The following is a 22,209-nucleotide window of genomic DNA, read 5'->3' as shown; positions in this document are numbered from 1 at the left end:
GGTCAAAGACAAGCCTTTCACGTGAGGTCTTCCAGGGGACCACCAGACATGTAAAACAATGACAGTTCTTTGGGAATGAGTCTTTTTGAAGGACCTCCCAGACCATGCTGCTCCTTCTGGTACCAGGAATGTAGGCTGTTTTTCAAGGCTACCACTGGCATGGAGAGCAAAGGTCAAGGACAAGTTCAAGCAACACAGATCTCATTGTTCTTACAGAAATTAATTTGTTTTCCTTGAATAAATTGCCCCCCAGTGTGTTGCGAGCCTGTTGGTTAAATATCCAGAATTCAGAAGAAGTTGATTCTGACCATTTTTGCCAGTTTTGTTGTTGTTGTTATTGTTATTGTTGCTTCTATGGAGGGATGAATTTTTAGATGTCCTTCCTCCATCATTTTATTACTGCTTTTCCTGCAATGTTTTTTAAAATCTCTAAAGTCTCAATGACCATAGGCTAATTAAATATTTATTATGGGAGATGATTAAGGAAAAAATAAATAAAAGGAAAAATAAATAAATAAATAAAAAGAGAAAATATAATTCTCATAGAGGCTTTCCCAGATGGGTAGATGAAGTTTGAAAAGGTATTTCTATATTTAGTGCTCTCCAAATTAAGGTTAAAGTGAAAGATATTTTATAAAACCCCCCCTTTTATTTTCATTCATGTTAAAACACAGGCTTTAGAGTCAGAACTGAGTTCAAATTCCAGCTCTGCTTCTTACTAGCTTGATGACTTAGGACAAGCTATGTAACTTCTCTGTGCCTCTGTTTCCTCATTTGTACAATGGGGTAATATATCTATCACATAAGGTTACTGTGAGGATTAAATGTTAAATGCTGATCACAGATCCCTGGCAACCCAAAAGATATTAGTTTTGATGATTATTTTTATAATATTCTGCAAAAGTACACTAATAATTCTTGAGTAGAGTTAACCTAAAGTCAGATATTCTTTTCTTTCTTCCTGTTTCTTTTGGGTTTTTTTTTTCCCCCTTACTTGTTTTACAGAGCAAAGGAAAAAAAAAAAAGAGAGAAAGGACTAAGAAGAAAATCTACTCCAGCATTTTGGAATAAAATTTTGTTCCCCAAAATTAATTTGTTTATTTTATTGATACATAAACAAAATGTTATTTATTTATTCAGCAAACATTTATTAAATACCTAGTAAATATATAGCCACTATGTCAGGCACAGGAATAATAATGACAGTAAGGTGTGGTCCCTGCTCTGAAGTTGCTGACAATCTAGGAGACTGACAAGTAAACCGTTGATTACATACACAGTAACAAAGGCTATGATACTAGAATACATATGGGAATATGTGATGGGAGTATGGCTTTCACAAGTTCCTCTTGGATTTATCGCTTCTTCTTTGGCTCCAGAACCAAGGAATTAGACCTATTTTTGTCTTTAATTGGGTAGTTTAAATCATGAAATTTTCAAAAAATTTGTAGAGATGAAAGAAATCACCTTAAATTATGGAGGACACTAGAAATAGTAGTTTTTTACAGAGCAAGGGCTTCCTAACAGTATAGTCACTTCGAGGGTTTTGAACCTGAAAAGTTCTTTGGCATATTTTTTCTATGCTAGCCACTTTTTTTCTATTTTTTTGTTTCTCTTCTCCACTTTATCATCTAGAGACCTGCCTAGTTCCCAATGAAAGGGTGTTTTACAAATTCTAATGGTGATTTATAGGTAAAGAGAGAAAATGGGTTTTTTTTGACCTTCAAGTTCCATACCAAAAAAAATGAATATAAGCTTTCATGGAAGTAATTGAAAATGCAGATAATTTTAATTCCATTCCATTTTTCAGAATTTTCAATCGTAATCCTTTGACAACAGGTGAAGATTCTTACCTTTTTAAATTGCCAGCATTAAAATATTTGTAAGTATTGCAACACTTTCATGGCTCATGAGATAATTTCTGCTCCTTCTTTCTTTCGTCAAAGATTGAGTACTTTGGGTAAAAAGTCATAATTTAGATTTTAACTGGGTTATTGAAAATAAGAGTTATTGGCAAAGAAAAGGATTAAGAAAGAATATACGGGTAAGACAGCCAGCAGAGAATGAGAACAGTGTTGAAGAACACATATAGTTATGGAAGATGTAGATGCATGTAGGAATATTATTTATCCCAGAAAGCAAAAAGGAATAAGGGGTACATTATTTTTTTTAAAAAGAGTGATCAAAGAGGTAGATGCAATTGAAAATGAGAAGCTAGGATAATAAAAAATGATTGTGCTGTTCAGCACCAAGGTCATTCATTTGATGATGCAAATTTAAATTTCTTCAATAAGAGCTCTTTGGAATTATCATCTATGGCAAGTCAGAAGCCAGAATTGAAGTAATCACATGTTAAGTATCTTTTTAAGTGTAGAATTTTTGTCTTTGGGTTTTATATCATGCATGTTTGGGCTTCTCCTTCAGAGACATGGGAACAACACAAGTGTCACAGCAATTGAAAGCATCGTCATGATGACCCTTGAATTGGAAAAACTGTAAGTTGATTTTTCTTACATTTATTTTCACTCATTTGTTTTTTTTAGGTTTGTTTTATTATTTTGTTAAGTCAGGTTTACTTATGTATAATTTTCATTTCACAAAATTCACTGTTTTTAAATATACAGTGTGATGTGTTTTGACAAACGTATAGTTAGTTCTGTAACCACCACCACATTTGAGGTAAAGAACATTTTTGCACTCCCAAAAGACCCCTCATGTCCCTTTGTAGTCAATCCATCCTCCTCCCACTACCAGCCCCTGGCAACAACCAGTCTGATTTTTGTCCATGTAATGTTGCCTTTTCCGGAATGTCTTATAACTGAAATCATGTGGAATGTAGCCTTTTGTTTTTGGCTTCTTTCACTTAGTCTCTTTGGAGATTTATCTGTTTTGTTGCACCTGTCAGTATTTCATTCCTTTTTATTGCTGAGCAGTATTCTAGTTGTGTGGATATACAGTTTGTTTACGCATTCAGTGATTGATGAACATTTGAGTTTTTTCTAGTTTTTTGGCAGTTTTGAACAAAGCCTCTGAAAACACTCACACGTGTGTGTGAACATATGTTTTGTGCGAGCATATGTTTTCATTTCTTTGGGGTAAAATACCTAAGGGTGGGATTGCTTCATCATATGCTAAGCGCATATTTAACTTTTTAAGAAACTGCTAAACTGTTTTCTAAAGTGCCTGTGCCTTTTTGGTTTCCCACTAGCAGTTTATGCGAGTTTCAGTTGCTCCACATCATCACCTGATCCTTATATTTGTTTTTTAAAAAAATTTAGCCTTTCTTGTAGGTGTGTAGTTGCATCTCGTGGTTTTTGCCACATTTTGCATTTCTGTAATAGCTGATGATGTTGAGTGTCTATTGATGTGCAAATATCTTTTTAAAGAAGTGTCTGTTCAAATCCATTTTTAAATTGGATATTTATATTGAGTTTTAAGAGTGCTTTATATAAAAAGCAATGGAAAAAGTCCTTTCTCTCAGATATGTGTTTAGTAAATATCCTCTCCCAGATTGTGACTTATCTTCATTGTATTACAGTGTCTCTGAAGACTAGAAGTTTTAAATTTTTGATGATCTCTAATTTAGCAATTTTTCTTTTTTTTCATATTTATTTAATTTATTTATTTGGCTGTTCTGAGTCTTAGTTGTGGCAGATGGGCTCCTTAGTTGCGGCTCATGGGCTTCTTAGTTGTGGCATGCGAACTCTTAGTTGCGGCATGCATGTGGGAACTAGTTCCCTGACCAGGGATCGAACCTGGGTCCCTGCATTGGGAACTCAGAGTCTTAACCACCAGGGAAGTCCCTTAGCAATTTTTCTTAGATGGTTTGTGCTTTTCTGTGTCTTATCTAAGAAATCTTTGTCTGAGACCCCATTGTCTAACCCAAAATCACAAAGATTTTCTCCTGTTTTCTTCCAGAAGTTGTATAGTTCCATTTAGGTCTATGATTCATTTTGAGTTAATTTTCATATATGTTGTGAGGGAAGGGTCAACTTTCATTTTTTTGCAGTTTAAAAAACTATTTCTGTAGGACCCTATTGTGACAGTTTATTACACAACTTACTGCACCTTAAACTGTGCCATCCCCCCTCCAATATGGCAAGCTAATAGAAACTTTCTGTTATGCCAAGGCTAGGTGAGGGGATTGCATGAGATTAGTATGCAGAAAGGGCCCTGCATTTAGCACTCTATTCCAACCATCTTAGGTCAGCTGACAAATGAGTGTCTTCACCACGCCATCACACATTGTTCACTGCTCTAGCCTCATCTTCCTCAGCCTCCCATTGCGATCCCTCTCTTGTCAGCTAGATGCCTTCCTCTGTGGATATTAAAAATTATTTCTCTATGTAACTACAATACTGTTAACACACAGTATTGAAGAAATTAAATTCCTACACAATGATATTACCTTATAAAGAGTTGCTATTCAAATTTCCCCAGTTGTCTCTCTCATATAATATCATTTCTTTTAACAGCTTTTTGAGGTATAATTGACATAGAATAATCTGTGTTCACACACACACATATATAAACACCATGAAGACATCACCAAAATCAAAATGTCCATCTCCTCAGAAAGTTTCTTAACATCTCTTTGTAATTCTTCCTTCCCATTGTTCCTGCCCTTCCCAATCACCATGCAGCCCTTGCTCTGCTTTCTGTTTGCATTTTCTAGAATTGTATGTAGATGGAATCATACAGTGTATACTTTCTTCTAACTGGTTTCTAACTCAGCATGATTATTTTAATTTTCATCCATATTGTTGTATATATCAGTAATTCATTTCTGTTTATTGCTGAATAGTATTACATTATATTGATGAACCACAATTTATCTATTCACCATTGATGAACATTGAGTTGTTTCAGTCTTTGTCTATTACAGATAAAGTTGCTATGAATATTTGTGTACAAGTGTTTGTATGGATGTATACTTCCATTTCTCTTGGGTAAATACCTGCAAGTAGAATGGCTGGATCATTGGTTAGTGTATGTTTAAGTTTTTTAAAAATACCTATTTTCCATAGTGGTTTGATCATTTTACATCTCTACCAGCAGTGTATGAGAATTGCATTTTCTTCACGTTGCGGCCAACGCTTGCTATGCTCAGTATTTTTAATTTCAGATAGTTTAATAGGTGTGTAGTTGTATCTCACTGTAGCATCCCTAATGATGAATCATGTCAAACGTCTTTTCATATGCTTATATTCCATCTGTATATCTTTTTATCTTTTATATATATTTTTCTGGAGTTTTGAGAGTTCTTTATATATTCTGGAAATTAGTCCTTTATTGAATATGTAAGTTGCAAAGTATTTTCTCCCATTCTGTGACTCATCTTTCCGTTCTCTCGGGAGTGTCTTTTGCAGGGCAGAAATTCTTAATTTTGATAGTGTCTAATTTATCTATTTTTTTCTTTCATGGATTATGCTTTTGGTGTTGTATCTAAGAAATTTTGCCTAACTCAAGGTCATAAAATTTTTCACCTGTTTTGTTTTAGAAATTTTATACTTTTATGTTTTACATTTAGATCTTTGAACCAATTTGAGTTCATTTCTGTATATGGTTTGGATGGAAGTTCTTTTTTTTGTTTGGTTTTTGCACCTGTGTATTCAATAGTTCCAGCATCATTTGGTGAAAAGACTATCATCTCTCCACTTAAATGCCTTTGAACCTGAAAGTCAGTTGTCCACATCTCTCTACTTCTGAACATTCTATTCTCTTCCTTTGATCCTTTTGTCTGTCTTTATCCTACTATCACAATGTCTTGAAAGTGTTACTTCATAAGCCTTGAAATCAGTTACTGTTAGTTCTTCAACTTTGTTCTTTTTCAACGTTGTTTTAGTTATTCTAAATTTTATTTCCACATGAATTTTAGAATTAGGTTGTCAATTTCTATAGAAAAGCCTACTGGTATTTTGATCTATAAATCAGTTTGGGGAGAAATGATGTCTTAACAATATTGAATCTTCTGATCCATGAATACATTTTATCTCTTCATTTATTTAGGTCTTCGTTAATTTCCCCCAGCAATATTTTACAGTTTTCACTGTGCAAGTCTTCTACATGTTTTGTCAGATTTATTCTAAGTATTTTATATGTTTGATTCTATTATAAGTAGTATTTTAAAACTTTGATCTCTGATTGTTTGTTGAGATAAATTAATCTTTTTGTATGTTCATCTTGTACCCTGCAAACTTGAGAAACTCATTGATGAGTTCCAGTAGCAATTTTGTAGATTCTATCAGGTTTTCTCTATCATCATGTTATCTGCAAATAAAGATAGTTCTACTTCTTCCTTTCCTTTCTGAATATCTCTTTTCTTTTTGTTGCCCTATTGCACTGGCTAGAACCTTCAGTGCAATGTCAAATAGAAGTAATGAGAGCAGACATCCTTGCCTTTGTCCTGATACTGGCGAGCAAGTTCTTTGTCCTTCACCATTAAATATGATGTTAAGTTTTTTGTAGAAGTCATTTATCAAATTGAGGAAGTCTCCTTCCATTCCTCGTCTGCTGTTTTTTTTCCTTTAATCAGGAATGGATGTTAGATTTTTTCATTCTTTTCCTGCATCTATTGCAGTGATTATGTGATTTTTCCCTTCTTTTCTTTTCTTAATTTGTTTCTTTATTTTTGGGCTGTATTGGGCCTCCATTCCTGCATGCAGGCTTTCTCTAGTTGTGGTGAGCAGGGACTACTCTTCATTGCAGTATGCCGGCTTCTCATTGCGGTGGCTTCTCTTGTTGCAGAGAATGGGCTCTAGGTGCACGGGCTTCACTAGTTGTGGCACATGGGCTCAGTAGTTGTGACTCACGGGCTCTAGAGCTCAGTCTCAGTAGTTCTGGTGCATGGGCTTAGTTGCTGCGTGGCATGTGGGATCTTCACTGACCAGGGGTCAAACTCATGTCCCCTGCAGTGGCAGGTGGATTCTTAACCACTGCCCCACCAGAGATGTCCTGATTTTTCTTTTTTAGTGTAGTAAGTTGGTAAATTGATTTTCAAATATTAAACCAACCTTTCATTCTTGAGATAAACCCCACTTGGTCATGATGTATCATCTTTTTATATATTATTGGATTTGATATGCTAAAATTTTGTTAAGATTTTTTGCCTCTGTGTTCATGAGAGATAGTGGTCTATAGTTTTCTTGTAATGTCATTGTCTAATCTTGATACGGTGAAAGTTGGCCTTATAAATAAGTTGGGAAGTATTCCCTTCTCTTCAACTTTCTGGTAGAGTTTGTGTAGACTTGGCATTATTTTATTCCTTAAATGTTTGGTAGAATTCATCAGCTAAGCCACCTGGACTTGAAGCTTTCTTTGTTGGAAGGTTTTAAACTGCACACCCAATTTCTTTAATATCTGTATTCTTGAATAAACTTTGGTAGTGCATGCGTTTCAAGGAATTTGTCCATTTCATCTTGAATTTATTAGTATAAAGTATTCTATATATTCTCTTATTATCCTTTTAATATCTATAGTATTTTTGTTTTCCATTTTATTTATTTCTACTTTGATCTTTATTGTGTTCTTCCTTCTCTTACTCTGTGATTAATTTGCTCTCGTTTTCCCAGTTTAAGGTGGAAGTTGAGGAAACTGAGTACCGCATTAGCAATAACCCACATGTTGACATATTATGTTTTCAGTTTCAGTGAGTTCAAAATAGTTTCTGATTTCCCTTTTGATTTCTTCTTTGACCACAAAGTTACTCAGAAGAGTGTTGTTTAGTTTCCAAATATTTGGAACTTTTTCGGATTTGTTAATTTCTAATTTAATTCCATTGTGGTCAGACATATATTGAATGACTAAAATCCTTTCAAAAATTTTTTTAAGTATTTTTTTAAATTAATTTTTTCTCTGTTGGGTCTTTATTGCTTCGCCTGGGCTTTCTCTAGTTGCGGCAAGCAGGGGCTCCTCTTCGTTACAGTGCATTGGCTTCTCATTGGATGACTTCTCTTGTTGCAGAGCACAGGCTCTAGGTGCGTGGCCTTCAGTAGTCGTGGCACACAGGCTCTAGAGTGCAGGCTCAGTAGTTGTGCCGTACGGGCGTAGTTGCTCGGCGACATGTGGGATCTTCTCGGACCAGGGATCGAACCCATATCCCCTGCATTGGCAGGCAGGTTGTTAACCACTGAACCACCAGGGAAGTCCCAATTCCAGTATTCTTAATCTTTTGTGTAGATCCATATTCCAATCTGGTGTCATTTTCCTTTTGCTTAAAAATACTTCTTTTAACATTTCTTATAGTGAAATTCTACTTGTAAAGAATTCTTGCAGCGTTTGTATGTCTGAGACAGTCTTTATTTTGCTTTTGTTTTGATACATCTGGGTATAGAATTCTAGCTTGATAGAATTCAGTTCACTACTTTAAAGATGTTATTCCACTGAGTTCTCATTTACATTGTTTCCAACAAAAATTCTGCTGTCATTGTTATCTTTGTTCCTCTCTATGTAGTGTAAAGGTTTTTTCTCTGGCTGCTGTTAAATTTTTCTCTTAATTCCTGGTTCTGGGCAATTTGATTATATTTTGTGCCTTGGTGTAGTTTTGTCCATGTTTCTTATGCTTAAAGTTCATTGATCTTCTTGACTTTGTGGCTTTATACTGTTTACCAATTTGGAAAAGTTTTGGCTATTATTTCTTCAAATTTTTGTATTTCTCCTCTCCTTCATGGACTCTAAGTTCACATGTATTAGGCCACTTGAAGTTGTTGCACAGCTCACTGATGCTCTATTAAGTTTTGTTGTTGTTTTGTTTTGTTACTCTTTTTGTTTCATTTTGGATAGTTTCTATTACTATACCTTAATGTTCACTGACCCTTTCTTCTGCAGTGTCTAATCTGCAATTAACCTCATTCAATGTCTTTTTAATTTAGCCATTGTTTTTAACCTCTAGAAGCTCAATTTGGGACTGTTTTCCGTTTTCCGTGCCTGTTCTTAACATTTTCAGTGTTTTGTCTGGGTTTTTGAACATATGAAATACAGTTATAATAACTTTTCTTCATGTATAAAAACTTTTAAAATGTTCTTTTCTGCGAATTCTAACATCTGTATAGATTATGGGTTGGTTTTGATTGATTGCCTTTTCTCCTCACTATGGGTCATATTTTCCTACTTCTTTGCATGCTTGGCAGTTTTTCATATGATCCCCGATACTGTGTGTTTTTGTTTCTTGTGTACTATATATATTTAAATTCTTGTAAAATGCTTGGGCTTTGTTTTGGGTGGAATGAAGTTACTCAAAACAATTTTATTCTTTTAGGTGTAGCTTTTAAGATTCATTGGGTAGGAGTCCAAGTACCCTTTAGTCTGGAGCTCATTATTTGCAACTACTGAGACAAGTCTTTTCTGAATATCATGAGGTTTTCCAGTTTGACTTGTAGGAACAGGTACTATTCCTACAACCCTATGTGATATCCAGATACTCTTATTATTAATCCTTTCATGTGGTTCTTTTCCTGGTATCAAGTAATTCCTCACACAGATGTACTGACAAATAGTTTGTTGAATTCTCAAGAGATCCCTCTGCATATCTCCAGAGTTCTTTGTCTGTGCACTTCTTTTCTCTCTGGTAGTCTGCTTTGTGAACTCTAGTTACCTTGGTTTTCCCAGACTGTCAGCTCCATTTCGTCAGTCAGGGAGTCCACCAGTCTCTGCCTGGACTTCTCTTCCCTGTACCATGACCTGGAAACTCTCTCAGAGAAGTAAGTTAGGGCAATTATAGGGATCACTTCATTTATTTCCCATCTTCTGGGGATCTCTGAACTTTATTGGCTGAGGTCCAGTTTCTTGAAAACTGTTGTTTCATATGTTCTGTCTGATGATTTCATTGTTTCAGGTGGGAGGTTAAATTGGTCCTTGTTACTTCATCTTGGCCAGAGCCAATAACATCCAGTCTGTTTTATTTTGATACAGGGTCCAATTAAAGATTAGGCATTGCATGTCATATCTTTGTTTCCTTTAATCTAGAATATTTCCCTATTTTTTTTTTTGGTCTTTTATGACATTGGTATTTTTGAAGACTCTAAGCCAGTTAGCTTGTAAATTGCCGGACAATCTGGATTTGTCTATTTCTTCATTAGACTCAAAGTAAATATTTTGGGGAAGAATACTATGTAGGTGATGTATTCTTCCTACTTCATCAGTTCAGGTGGCCCAGTGCTAAGTTTGATCACTTGATTAAGGTGGTATCTTCCATATCTCTCCATTGTAAAATTATTTTTCCCCTTGGTAATTGATAAATCATATGTGGGGTGATACTTTGGGATCAGTAAAGATCCTACTTTCAAACAACTCTTCGCCCAGCTGTGCATCAATGATAATCCTTGTCTTAATCGATTATTACATTGATAGATGCAAAATGACACTTTCCTAATTCTATCATTCCTTTTGCATTTATTAGTTGACATTATTATATAAAGAAGAGCTCCCCCACTTTTCATTTGAGTATCATTATGAACTTATGTGCTTTTTTATAAGTTAACTATGTTATACCTTATTATAATGATAATGTTATTCTTTGGAATGTTCCTTTTGTCCAGATTTGGCCAAAGTGACCTCTGTTATTGTTTAACCCCACGATGCTTTTCTATTACTAGAATAATTTCTACTATATTACTACTCACAAATAGGAACTGAGAAAGGGACTCCAGAAGGTGTGGTCTTATTCAGACTCTTCTTAGAAGTGTGCCTTCTTCCTGTGTCCTCTCGACCCAAAGTGAGGCTTTAGGGTTGGAAGGAGATACTTCGGATTTAAACTACAGATCAATGTCACCCAATTCTAATCCCTATTCCCTTTTTTCTAGGCATACCATATCTACTGCCATCCTAATCCTTCTGTTGGGCACATCTCTCCTCCTCTGTATTTATTTACAACAGTCAAGAGCAGCAATTGGCCAACCGACCCCTATCCAGTTCTGCAGTCCATACGCCCCAAGAACTCCTTTTTGCACTGGTCTGTGGTGGCCTTGGCCCACCTCTTCTACCTACTCAAGTAACTCTTTTACCACGAATTTAATTACCTGTGTTTCCATTTATAGGATCTTACCTAGCCGTATGGCCTGCTGCCTCTGCCAATTTAAAAATATTATTGAGGTTGTCTGTAAGACAGTCAAGCTGCATTGTGACAGCGAATGCCTGACAGACATCACACGTTGTGGTGAGTCTCAATTGCAGAATAATAAATTTTTAATTTTTAATTTAATATTTTAATTTTTAATCAGTGATGATAAATTTTAACATTAATGATGTAATTGCATTATTTTAATTCATTCATTCAGAGTTCCAACTCCCTAAGTTTCTAAGAACTACCCCCTGGCTAAAAATCAGATTCTTGGTTACATTATTAAGCTAATAATAGCTCAGTTACGTTGTTAGCTTAATAATGTAAGGGATCCGCATAGTTAAAGGAACAAGAGAAAGGAATCCAGGGGGGAAGGGAATTAACATTAATGGCCACATATCCTATGCTGTGCTCTGTGCAGATGAGAACTTATTGATATAGTGCATCACAGTTTGTAAACTGATTTTATATACATTAGGTCTCAAGTACCCTTTGTCTTATAGGACAGGTGTAAATATATTTTTGTTTATTTTGTTTGTTTCTGAAATTTTATAAAGAGTACAAGTGGTGCTGTTTTATGTCTCCTTTGGAGCCTGAGAGTTTCTGGTTCCATAACCAGAAGCTGCTACGTAGCCCTTCTAATGGAATGGAGAGCTAGTTTATTCTTAGATTGTCAAGATCTGAACTTGCTCTGAATCTCAAGCTTTTCTATATACAAAACACTCAGGGGCTTTCAACTATTTTTCTATATATTAGATTTACTGGCACTAACTTTTTAAAAAGCGCGGGCGCCCGTTCGCTGGTGCAGTCCGCTTGCGTCCCAAGCAGCGCTCGCGCGGTGATGTTAGGATGCTGCAGTTGGTACCTTTTGCGGTTCCCATTGGGGGTGACAAAACCTTGCTGGTGTGGGAGCTGAGCTCTGGATCCACGGCCGAGCCCTTGCAAGTGAGAGGAACCGGAGCAGAGGGAGGGGTGGAGGAAGCCGCCCCGTGCCCCAGTAACTGGGCGCCCCGGGGTACTGCTTCAGTACCTCATCTGCCTGTGGTTTCCGCTGAGAGAAATCTTAGTTCTAGAGACGACCTGAGCGGTCAACTCGCCCCCATAGATTTTTGAGGCATAGTTCCCAACAGAAGGCATTGCCTCCTAATGCTTCTCGAAGCTTAGGATTTCAGAGGGAAACTTGTTCATGAAATGAGAAGTGTTTGGAGTAGGAGGCTCACCACAATTACCTGTGGCGAAGGGCTGGGGGAATATAAGGGAATGGGCGGTTTGGTTTCCTAGGCCTGAAATTTACTGCACTTTCTTAGTGTGAGACCGCCCTACAGCATTCTCTGTTCACAGTCTTCTCCCGGTTTGGCCTTCTGTATTCTGTCTGGGTCTTCCCAAATGCAGCACTGGGTGGTCCTGGGTTCTATGCCATCATCAAGTTTTATTCAGCAAGGGATGCCCACAGAGCCCAAAAGGCACGTGACCAGAAGCAGCTTTTTCACACATCTCCAGTGAAGGTGGGTCCAAATGTGGAATTCCTCACTCTACTGGGATGATGTGCTGAATTTAAAACTAATAGGCCGTCGGGAATTCCCTGGTGGTCCAGTGGTTAGGACTCTGCACTTTCACTGCTGAGGGCGCGGGTTCAATCCCTGGTCTTGGAACTAAGATCCCAGGGCGGGAAAAAAAAAAAGGCCAGCGTTTCTACAGCAATGTGGTGTACAGAGTGCTCTCAGATGCACTGCTCCACTGATCCCCCAGTTTCCTAGTTGTTTCTTTCTTTTTTTTAGATGAAGAAACTCGAACTCAGGATGGTTAAGTGACTTAGTTAAGGTTCATGACAGTAAATGTGGAAACTAGGCCAAACCCAAACTTAACCGATGTTAAACCCCATGTCATTTTATGCTGCCCCTTAATTTAAGAAATCTTCACAAGAGTCTTCCTTATATTTACTTTTATGTTGATTTTAAGTGTGTGAGGTTGACAATTTTTTAAAATTAATTAATTTATTTCTGGCTACATTGGGTCTTGTTGCTGCGTGCCGGCTTTATTTGTGGCGAGCGGGGGTTGCTCTTCATTGCGGTGCGTGGGCTTCTCATCGCGATGGCTTCTCTTGTTGCGGAGCACGGTTTCTAGGCACGCAGGCTTCAGTAGTTTTTGCTCACAGGCTCTAGAGCACAGGCTCAGTAGATGTGGCACACGGGCCTAGTTGCTCTGCGGCATGTGGGATCTTCCAGGACCAGGGATCGAACCCGTGTCCCCTGAACTGGCAGGCGGACTCTTAACAACTGTGCCACCAGGGAAGTCCCGAGCTTGACAAACTTTGGTCAGATGTAACATAAAGGAGGCTTCATCATCTTCATCACTCTCAAACTGCCTATTCAGAACTCGCTTCAGATTCCAGAAAATGGTTAAAATATTCTTTAATGCATTGTAGAAACCTTATTCCATATCAACATGCCATCCAATTTTTCTTCCCCAGAATTAACATTTCATTATGTGCCTCCATTCAGCCACCATTCCTTTTTCAAGGACCTTTCCAATTCCTCTGAATAAGTGAGTGAGGCTTAGATTTCCCAGACCTCTCCCTTTATAATTGTGTGTCTTCTCTGATTGGCTTCTTGCTCTAGCTACTTCCTACTGACCTTGCTGCCTCTTCTCACCCATATTTCTTTACTGACTGATTTCACCTTTATTGAATCTGAGAACTCTCCTCAGCTGTGACTTCAGATACACTACCTCCCACTTCTTTACCCTGTTTAACACCCTGGCAGTACTTCAATCCTGGCAGTACTCCCTGGGATTGAAATGATTTTGTGTCAGACATTCTTTAATTTGCAGACCCTGCGACCATTTCACATAACCACTCAGATACTACAGATGGTCCTGGAAAGATTATGAAACAGTTACTTGGTATCAGTTGTGAGTAATGAGTTCTTTTCTTATATCGGACATTAAGACCATTCCATAAGTGTAGGTTGGGAGATTTTCACAGCATAAAGCCCGTCACTGATAGAATAATGAAGAAAATGTTCTCCAAGTCACTATAGAGTTGAGAGGAAAGGGCATTTGTATTAGATTTCTTTATTTAATGCAGAGCCTTAGTTTACTACCCACAACCCCGAAATTTTTCCCTACTTTACTTACGCGTTCTTTTTCAATTTTATTTGCACCGGGTCTCAGTTGCAGCAGGCGGGCTCCTTAGTTGTGGCTCAAGGGCTCCCCAGTTGTGGCATGTGGGCTCCCCATTTGCATAGGCAGGCTCCTTTTTTTGTGGCTCGCAGGCTCCTGAAATGTGGCGTGCAAACTCTTTGTTGCAGCATACATGTGAGACCTAGTTCACTGACCAGGGATCACTGACCTAGTTCACTGACCAGGAATCGACCCCAGGACCCCTGCATTGGGAGCATGGAGTCTTAACTACTGCACCAGCACGGAAGTTCCAATTACATGTTCTTTTATTCATTGGCAGGTATACATACTTCTTATCTTACTTCCCCTCTGTTTTTTTTTTTTGAGTTACGGGGGCCTCTCACTGTTGTGGCCTCTCCCGCTGCGGAGCACAGGCTCCGGACGCGCAGGCTCAGCAGCCATGGCTCACAGGCCCAGCCGCTCCGCGGCATGTGGGATCTTCCCGGACCGGGGCACGAACCCGTGTCCCCTGCATCAGCAGGCGGACTCTCAACCACTGCGCCACCAGGGAAGCCCCTCCCCTCTGTTTTTTATAAATACAGAAAAGAGAATAACATCTTAAAATAAAATGAAGGAAAGGCCTAATGTATCTGAGTTTTTCTCAGTGCACGAAGGGAAAGGTTTGCCAGGAAGAACTGTGGCAAGTTTATCCTAGATGTCAGCCGTCTCTACTACCCAGGGGCTCCGAGCCCTTCTGAAGATTCCTAATTGTCCAGGACAGCTCCATTATGACTCACCGTACAGGGCCTAGCATCCCATGCGACACTCAACATTTAAAAATTAACCTTCATTTCTCCTTCCCAGCAGGCAGCTTCAGTTGGAGAAAGTGATTTCATTTTCTTATGTACTCATTCATTCACTCAGTCAACAGACCATCACTCTTCTATTGTATGCCAAAATCTATGCTTGTTTCTGGTAACAAGGAAAGAATAATATATGGTTCCTTCAAGCACTTAAGGAGCTCATAAACTAGTGACAGAGGAAGATGCACAAACAAATCAATAAAGAATTAACAATGCTTTGACTTTATTTGTATTATTTGAATTTTTATGACTATATTTATGTACTACACCCTGTTCAAAATGGAAATGGACCTTTAAGAAAGAACTAGTGATATAAAAACTCCACAGTAATATGTAAGTTCTTTAGAGAGTTAAGACTGGAAATATTTGCACTCTCAAGAAGCCTGTTAATGCAGATGAACCTCTAATGCTTTTGGTTCCTTTATTTACATTCATAGAGGTATATGTATTCCCTCTTCTTACAGGGGTTAGTAACTTGGGGAGGGGGTGCTACAGATTAAGGTCCTAATTCAGTGGCAGGTCCATCTTATCTCCTCTTCACGTCATATTCTCAAGCAGGAGCTACAGGATGAGACAAGTAAAACAGTTCACTTCCTTTGCTTACCCCCAGCCCCATAATAGGCTTCTGCCGGGCTTCCTTGGTTCTTTCATCATCACTTTCACCACCAGAGGTCAGGAAACCTTCCGGTTAATCAGGGGTCCTGGAAATGGTGCAGAAAAGTACTGACTTAATAAATAACATTTATTTAGGCATCACTGTGAACTCATTGCTAAAAATTTCCTACTTAATCTTCACAACCACTCTATAAAATTGGTAATGATAAATCTCAGGTATATCCAATATGAGTCTCTATGTAGGGTTGTGATATTTTTAGGTCTTTTATGTCTTTAGGTTGATCTCAGCACCAGACCTAAGGCGGTTCAACATAATACGCTTGCCCTAAAGCGCTCCAGATGCCAAGAATTGGCAAATTACAACTTTGGTTTCCGTGGGTCGTCAAAAAGGATCATCAAGGTAAACTCTGTAGATTTTCTTAGACTAACAAGACTCCTTTCAACATTGAACTCCTACACTTTAGAGAGCAGAACAGAACAGGGCTATGGGGAGGAGATGTGAGAGACTTCCACATGAAAGTATCTGAGCATTGACCTGCCACCTAGAATTAGTGATAATCTCAATGACTTGGATGGTGGTGTCCATAATTTTCTCCAGTATTTGTATGGTATATCATAAAAAAAAAATAGTGGTCCATATCTAGTCAAGTCTCAGTTGGCAAGTCTCAGTTGATTTTGAAGGGATAGGATACCTAAACTATTACCTGGGATTGCTGAAGTTTGGTATTTATTTCTAACAACGGAATATGTTGAAGTCTAGCCTTTAATTCAAAATTCTAACAGCTTCAGGATCTTTCTAACCTTGAAGAAAGGGAAAATACAAATATTGTGACAGCACTTCAGAAGCAAAGCGTGAAGTTCTTCTGTGCTTTAGAGGTGGTGTTGACCTCCCATGAGTGCAGGAGTCCTGGAGTTGGCATGGCTGAGGAACCTTTGGATAAGTTGGAGGAAGGTCTGCTTTCCAGTATGTGTGTGTGTGGGGAGGTGAGGGAGTGGGATTTCTCTTTTTTCCTTTCTTTCTGAAACTCAACTTTTCAATTACATCATCACCTTTTCTGAGCAACTAAAGCCCTGGGCAGAATTGTTCTGCCTGACAATATAGGTTTTTATCCTAGGCAATACTGGAAAGCACCTTAACCTTTAGAATTTTAGAACTGACTGCCTGTGAAGAAGCTTAGGAGGAGGGAAAATTAGTTAGGAATCTTTTTTTTTTTTGGTTAATAATTATTTTTGTGCTAAAATAGTCCTTCAAATACAGATGTCTTCTGTCCTTCAGTTATCCCAACAAAATCATTGTCTAAAGATTGAAATAAACTCTTGTGTAAATGTTCAGTCCTTTGCCTCCTATAAAAGAGCCTGAGCAGAATAAGTAAACGTAGATCCCTAGAAAGGGGATTCCGATTGGTACTGAGTTTTTTCCTAGAATCCATGGCATTGGGCTTAGGGTTTTAAGTCAGAGGCAGGGCTGTTAGTGAATGGGGTGGAGGAGGCTCCACCATTCACCTGAGTGGGTGATGGTTGCGTAGAGTCCAGATCATCTGCACTACAACCAAATCTATCTCACTGTATGAGTCCAGCCCTTTACGCACTGGAGAGCAGGGTCTGTAGCAGTGTAGCCTCAGCTTGTCCATTTGAAATCTGTGAGTAATATGAGATTTGTGCCACGTTCTTGGTTTACATTTCCCGTCTAATATTTTAGAAACTTCCAGAATAGATCTGAGCCGTAAAAATATGCCATGCCAGGGTGTACCTGCAACGGAGACATTCACCCGTACCGCAGTGTGGTGCCTGCCCTTAATCACTAAGGTAATGATCTAAGAATCACAGATACATTTTTAGTTTTAAACATATAACCTAGAAATCCGTTATTCATATAGGCATTTTAAATTCATCTGTTCTGGTTGGATTTAGGGTCATTATCATTACATATGAGAAGGAAGATAACCCAGAAGCTTGCTATTCAGAAAGCTATGACAGATGCATTCCAGAAGTTGCTGAATGTGATTTTAGGTAAGACCTTTTTGATTGTCCTTGAAGTACTTCAGTTTCAGTGAGCAAATAAACTTATTTGAAAAGTTAATTGGATGAAAATAATGGTTATCTAAAACATTACATCTTCTTTCATTCACCAGATGCTTTCACAGCAGCTTTCTTACATTTGTTCTTTGTGGCATTTATGAGAAAGACGACAGCACATATTATTGTCCCCAGTGTTTAGATGTAGAATGACTGGCCTCAGTTCATACAGAAAGTGTTTGATCCAGTTCTTCCTCAATTGCTTGCTTATCATACAGAATAGTGTAGTGATTATAAGCCTTGGACACCTGTGTTGGAGTCCTAACATTGTCTCTTAGATTTTGTTGTTGTTGCAATTTCAGGTTTTTGTAGCCAGAGACATTTGAAGGTATTTAATATCTCTAAGCTGCAATTTCTTTATCTGCAAATAGGGTTAGTAATTCAGCTTACCACCAAATGGGGGATATTGTAAGAGTAAATGGGATGATGAATCTAAAAAGCTTAGAGCTATGCCTGAAACATAGTAAGCAGACAAAATATATTGACTATTAATATTACTGCTGTTTTCTTGTTGAAGAGTTTATTAGATTATGTATTTGGAATCAGTTTAATTTCCGTTTTCATTTCTGATGTATTGGGTGATTATGATTCTTGTATAATAATCGGTTATGTTTTTGTAAACCTTGAAAGTGGTCATGCAATTAAATAGGATTGATTTTTTTCCCTATCGAGTTATACAGCGGTGAGAATGGCACAGGGTGTGCCCAAACGAAACTTTATGATCCGTAGATTCCCGGAATAGAACCGCTCCTCTGCTGCACAGCCCTGCAAGTTTAGAGACTGAGGAATCATAGCTAAGTTGTCAGAGACCTTATTTGCTTGTAAGAGTTGACCCTGGATTGGTCTTGGCTTTCCAGCCTGGGCAATCCTTCCAGTGAAGTGTGATTTCCCTGGTCATCAGGCAGAATCTACATCCGCTGTCAACTCTGGGTAACAACCTTTAAGGACCAAACTAAATGACTGGGCTGATTGTGCCTAATATGCCAAGGTACTCCTTATATGTACCCAAAACTCCTTAGACCAAAAAGCCTGGTGGCCGTAGCTTGCCTTGAGGAAAGCTGTATTGTCCAAAATGTACATGGGCAAGTTTCTGCCAGTAGAGTGTTCAAATGCTCTCTCTCTCTGTCTCTGTCTCTAAAGCTTTGTTCATTGTATCTGGTAGAATTTTGGTCCCAAGGAGTAGGCACTTGCCTTGCTTCTAATAGGAAGTATCTATTATAGTCCAGTGGTATCTCTCCCAGGTTTGAACTCACTTTGACCCCCACCTAATGCCTTCCTATTTAATTGTATTGTGATTGAACATTTTTGTTTCCACAGCTTTTAATTTCTATGTCCTTATTCCTTAGTTCTTATTTCTAAGATCATAAAGTTTTTGAACCAAAGTTGATACTTCTTATATATGTCTTCACAAATAATTATAATAAAAACTGACATGTCAGATGAGGGAACTTCTAGGAAAATGCTCTTATTTTCTGCTTTTAGAAGTCAAAAGAATGTCTAATTATTCGGTGCTACCATTGTATACAGGAAGTTTTAGAACAAGAAAACTTCTGAATTGATCCTTGTTAACTTTATTACAGAAAGTGGTAAAACAGCTGTGGCATATAGACCCTGTGAAGATGTCACAGATGCTAGAACCGAAGAGGAACTACAGGATTTAATTCAAGTATGTGGAGATAAAAACTCAAGGAATACACAGCCAGTGTAGCCATAATTCAAAACCATCAGCAGGATTTGGAAGACTTCAGCATATCTACTCATCTCTGTCTTCCTTAGGAAAAGGTGAAACTGTGAAACTGCTTTTGAGGCAGGAAATTTCTAGGACTTTTCCAAGTTCCGAGCCTTGTCTCTGGCCCGTTATTTGATGTTTGGAGAGCAGGATTGAGGGCCACCAGTGTACATCTATGGTTGTGGACACAGGAGAAGACACAGGCCCTTTAGAACTCCCCTCAAATAGAATTGCAGGGATTTGGGAACAAAGTAACTATGGTCTTAAGTGTGATTATGCTACACTGTTTAAAAACTCTTCATGCCTTTCAAGTAAGGTGTATTACCCAGATCTCTTATATATCTTGTGTTAAATCTTTTGCCAAAGAACCTTTCTGTAAACCAGTTATATGGATACCTCGAATTAGGGATTAAGTTGTCAACGTAATTTCTAAAAGAAAACATTAATGTACTGCATATAGGATTTTTATTTAAAAGGAGCAAAAAATGTGTTTCATGTCATTGAGAGCTTAATTTTTGGCTAGATTTGTGATTATTTAACTCCCCCCAATGTTGCAAAGTTTGTTTTGAAGGGAAGAAAGTAGAGAAAGAAAAGGTGGTTATGTTCTGAAAAATGTAAAAATTTTAGAAGTTTTTCCTGTACAAAATAATTATTTCAGTTCATTTTAATCAGTCAAGGATACTTCAAACGTATCCATGTTTGGGCTTTAAGAAGTCTATCTTCCTGTGAAATGTGAGAGGAAAGGATTCCATATTGATACTAAAGATTTTGGAAACCTGATTATAACAACAGATCCACTCCTAAATGAGGCCAATCTTGGAATCAGTTCCATTTAGAAACCATTATGTGCTAGGCACTGGAAATAGGATGAAGCTCCTTGTCTCTTGGAGTTTAGGTGCTAAAGGTGTAGCAGACAATTAAAAAGGACTAAAATTAAATAGATTGTGGAAAGGACTGTGAAGGAAGTAAACTGGTGCTAGTTACAGTATTTCAAGAACGTTACTTAACATGCTGACTTTAACATTCTAAGTGTCTTCATATGTTCACACAGGGTAGACCTCTGAAAAGTGACACAGTAGTTTTTTCTACATTAATGGCTCTGTTGAGACAAGGTGGGATGGGGGAAGTTTTCCCATGCTAATGTAAAGGGCCATTCACTTGGTTTTAGACTCTCTTTCCCAGAATGAATTGCTCACCTGCCCCAAATCCCTCCTACAGAAGTTCTGGAGTCATCACTGATTCAGTGGTAACCCCTAATAACAGAGTGGTGAATGAATCATGAGACGTGAATACTGAGAGTTTGGAGGAAATGGCAACATTTTAGCATAACTGTAAGGAGTGTTCCCCTCCTGCCACCCTAACTGGTGCTCATTTTGCAGGTCAGCTACTTTTCATGTCAGCCCTGTGGCCACAGGGAGGAAGAATGTCTCTCAGACTTCATCTTTGAGGAGGAAGAGTTCAGATTGCCACAACTGGACTAGCACTTTTGAATTTCCCAGAATGCCAGGTCCTTTGGTTTCCACGGGAAGCTCTGCATCCTTCCCAACCCCCTCCACCCCTGGGCTGCTGCAGTTTGGGGCCACTCGGGTCTGCAGCCCAAATCCTGCCTCATTGTTTGGGGCCAGGGTGGGCAGGGCGGGGTTGGGAAGAGGTCCCGGCAGGAGGTAATTGTTGTCTTTGCAAGGGGAAAGATGGCTTGTGCCCTGGGGACTCTGGGAAAAAGGCCCATTCTGGTGGCGTGGATTGGATCTCCGCACGAGCCTAATAACTGTGGCGCAACTAAAGATGTCATAAATAACGGATGGGACGTTATGCAGGGCCGGGGCGCGCGGTTGCTAATGTGAGCCCTCGCGTCGGGGTGCTGGCATAGCAGTTCGGTTTGGCTCTGAAGGAGGATGTGGCTCCGGCTCCTCACTGGTCTGGGTCGCTGCGCCTGGGAGCCGCCGCATGTTATGTCGCGGCTGGCCTGTGTCGTGCCTGCGCTCCACGGCTCTTCCTCACGTGGCAAGCACGGTGGCTTCTAGTCCAGGCTGTTCAGCCTCCGGAGTGGGCCCTGGGCCCCATCCAGGTAACCCCCAACCCCCCGCGGCTGACAGAGGCTTTGTATTCACACGCCTCAGAACCCCTCCCAAATTGCCCCATGCCCCTTACATCCCTGGCAGAAGCCGGGGGCTTTAATTACTTGACGTCCTTGTCTCCATTCCAGATGTTGGCCCCGCATCATCAGGAGTTGACTGAGACTGAGGTTCCATACCCGGACATGGATTCGGTTGGAGAGATGCCTACAGGGCCAGATCAGTTTGCTGTTCCACGTCAGGATCTGAATAACAAGCAAACCCAGCATCAAAAGTTCCCAGAGGCAGTTCCAGTGCAAGAGCTCCCAGAGGCAGTTCCAATTCTAGACTGGGATCAGAATTAGCCCTTGTTTCTGCCTTCTGGACACAAAAGTAAGACTAAAGACACAGGTCTGGATCAGGCTGAAGCTCACCAGTCGTTTGAAATACTTGTTCCACTTCTAGGTAGTAAGATCTCAAAACCAATGAAGTTTATGGTTTCATCCCCAAATCTGAAGAAAGATCTAGGTCAACCTCAACGGCATGCCAAAGTTGTTGTTGAAACTACAGGCCAATTTCAAAAAAAAACACTCAGGGTCTAGAACAACAGTTGCAGGGTCATTATTTATATCCCAGTATGTATGCCATTTAACCTGAGGAGAGCATACCTAGGGATTTTTCTGGGAGCCCAGATAA

The 22,209-nt window shown here is 38.9% G+C and overlaps 2 protein-coding genes across 2 annotated transcripts in view; both read left to right on the top strand.

Moving 5' to 3' along the window:
• LOC132418930 (leucine-rich repeat-containing protein 37A-like) overlaps nt 1–11,570 on the top strand; it is a 35,946-nt gene extending 24,376 nt beyond the window's left edge. Inside the window, 5 exon segments of the mRNA XM_060003014.1 lie at nt 1,811–1,882; nt 2,425–2,444; nt 2,447–2,495; nt 11,034–11,152; nt 11,560–11,570. Coding sequence (XP_059858997.1) covers nt 1,811–1,882; nt 2,425–2,444; nt 2,447–2,495; nt 11,034–11,152; nt 11,560–11,570 — 271 coding nt within the window.
• A 335-nt stretch (nt 11,571–11,905) lies between these two features.
• Nucleotides 11,906–20,940, top strand: LOC132419861 (RAD52 motif-containing protein 1-like). Its single transcript, XM_060003750.1, has 7 exons — nt 11,906–12,001; nt 12,382–12,561; nt 15,932–16,054; nt 16,438–16,606; nt 17,566–17,664; nt 19,311–19,396; nt 20,839–20,940. Exons 1-7 carry the CDS (start codon nt 11,906–11,908, stop codon nt 20,938–20,940), a joined length of 855 nt encoding a protein of 284 aa, XP_059859733.1.
• Nucleotides 20,941–22,209: the final 1,269 nt, after the last annotated feature.

The sequence above is a fragment of the Delphinus delphis genome, chromosome 2, assembly GCF_949987515.2.
Source record: "Delphinus delphis chromosome 2, mDelDel1.2, whole genome shotgun sequence".
In the NCBI taxonomy this organism is placed as follows: Eukaryota; Metazoa; Chordata; class Mammalia; order Artiodactyla; family Delphinidae; genus Delphinus; species Delphinus delphis.
The sequence above is the reverse complement of the archived record's forward strand: the minus strand, read 5'-3'. Positions and strand labels throughout refer to the sequence as shown.

What these genes read in the sequence shown, in the direction of transcription:
- LOC132419861 (XM_060003750.1), top strand. Translation starts at nt 11,906, where the DNA reads ATGCTGCAGTTGGTACCTTTTGCGGTTCCCATTGGGGGTGACAAAACC. An exon ending in TTCACACATCTCCAGTGAAG is followed by an intron (nt 12,562 to 15,931) that starts GTGGGTCCAAAT and finishes TTATGTCTTTAG; the next exon opens with GTTGATCTCAGCACCAGACC. An exon ending in CGTCAAAAAGGATCATCAAG is followed by an intron (nt 16,055 to 16,437) that starts GTAAACTCTGTA and finishes AAATTCTAACAG; the next exon opens with CTTCAGGATCTTTCTAACCT.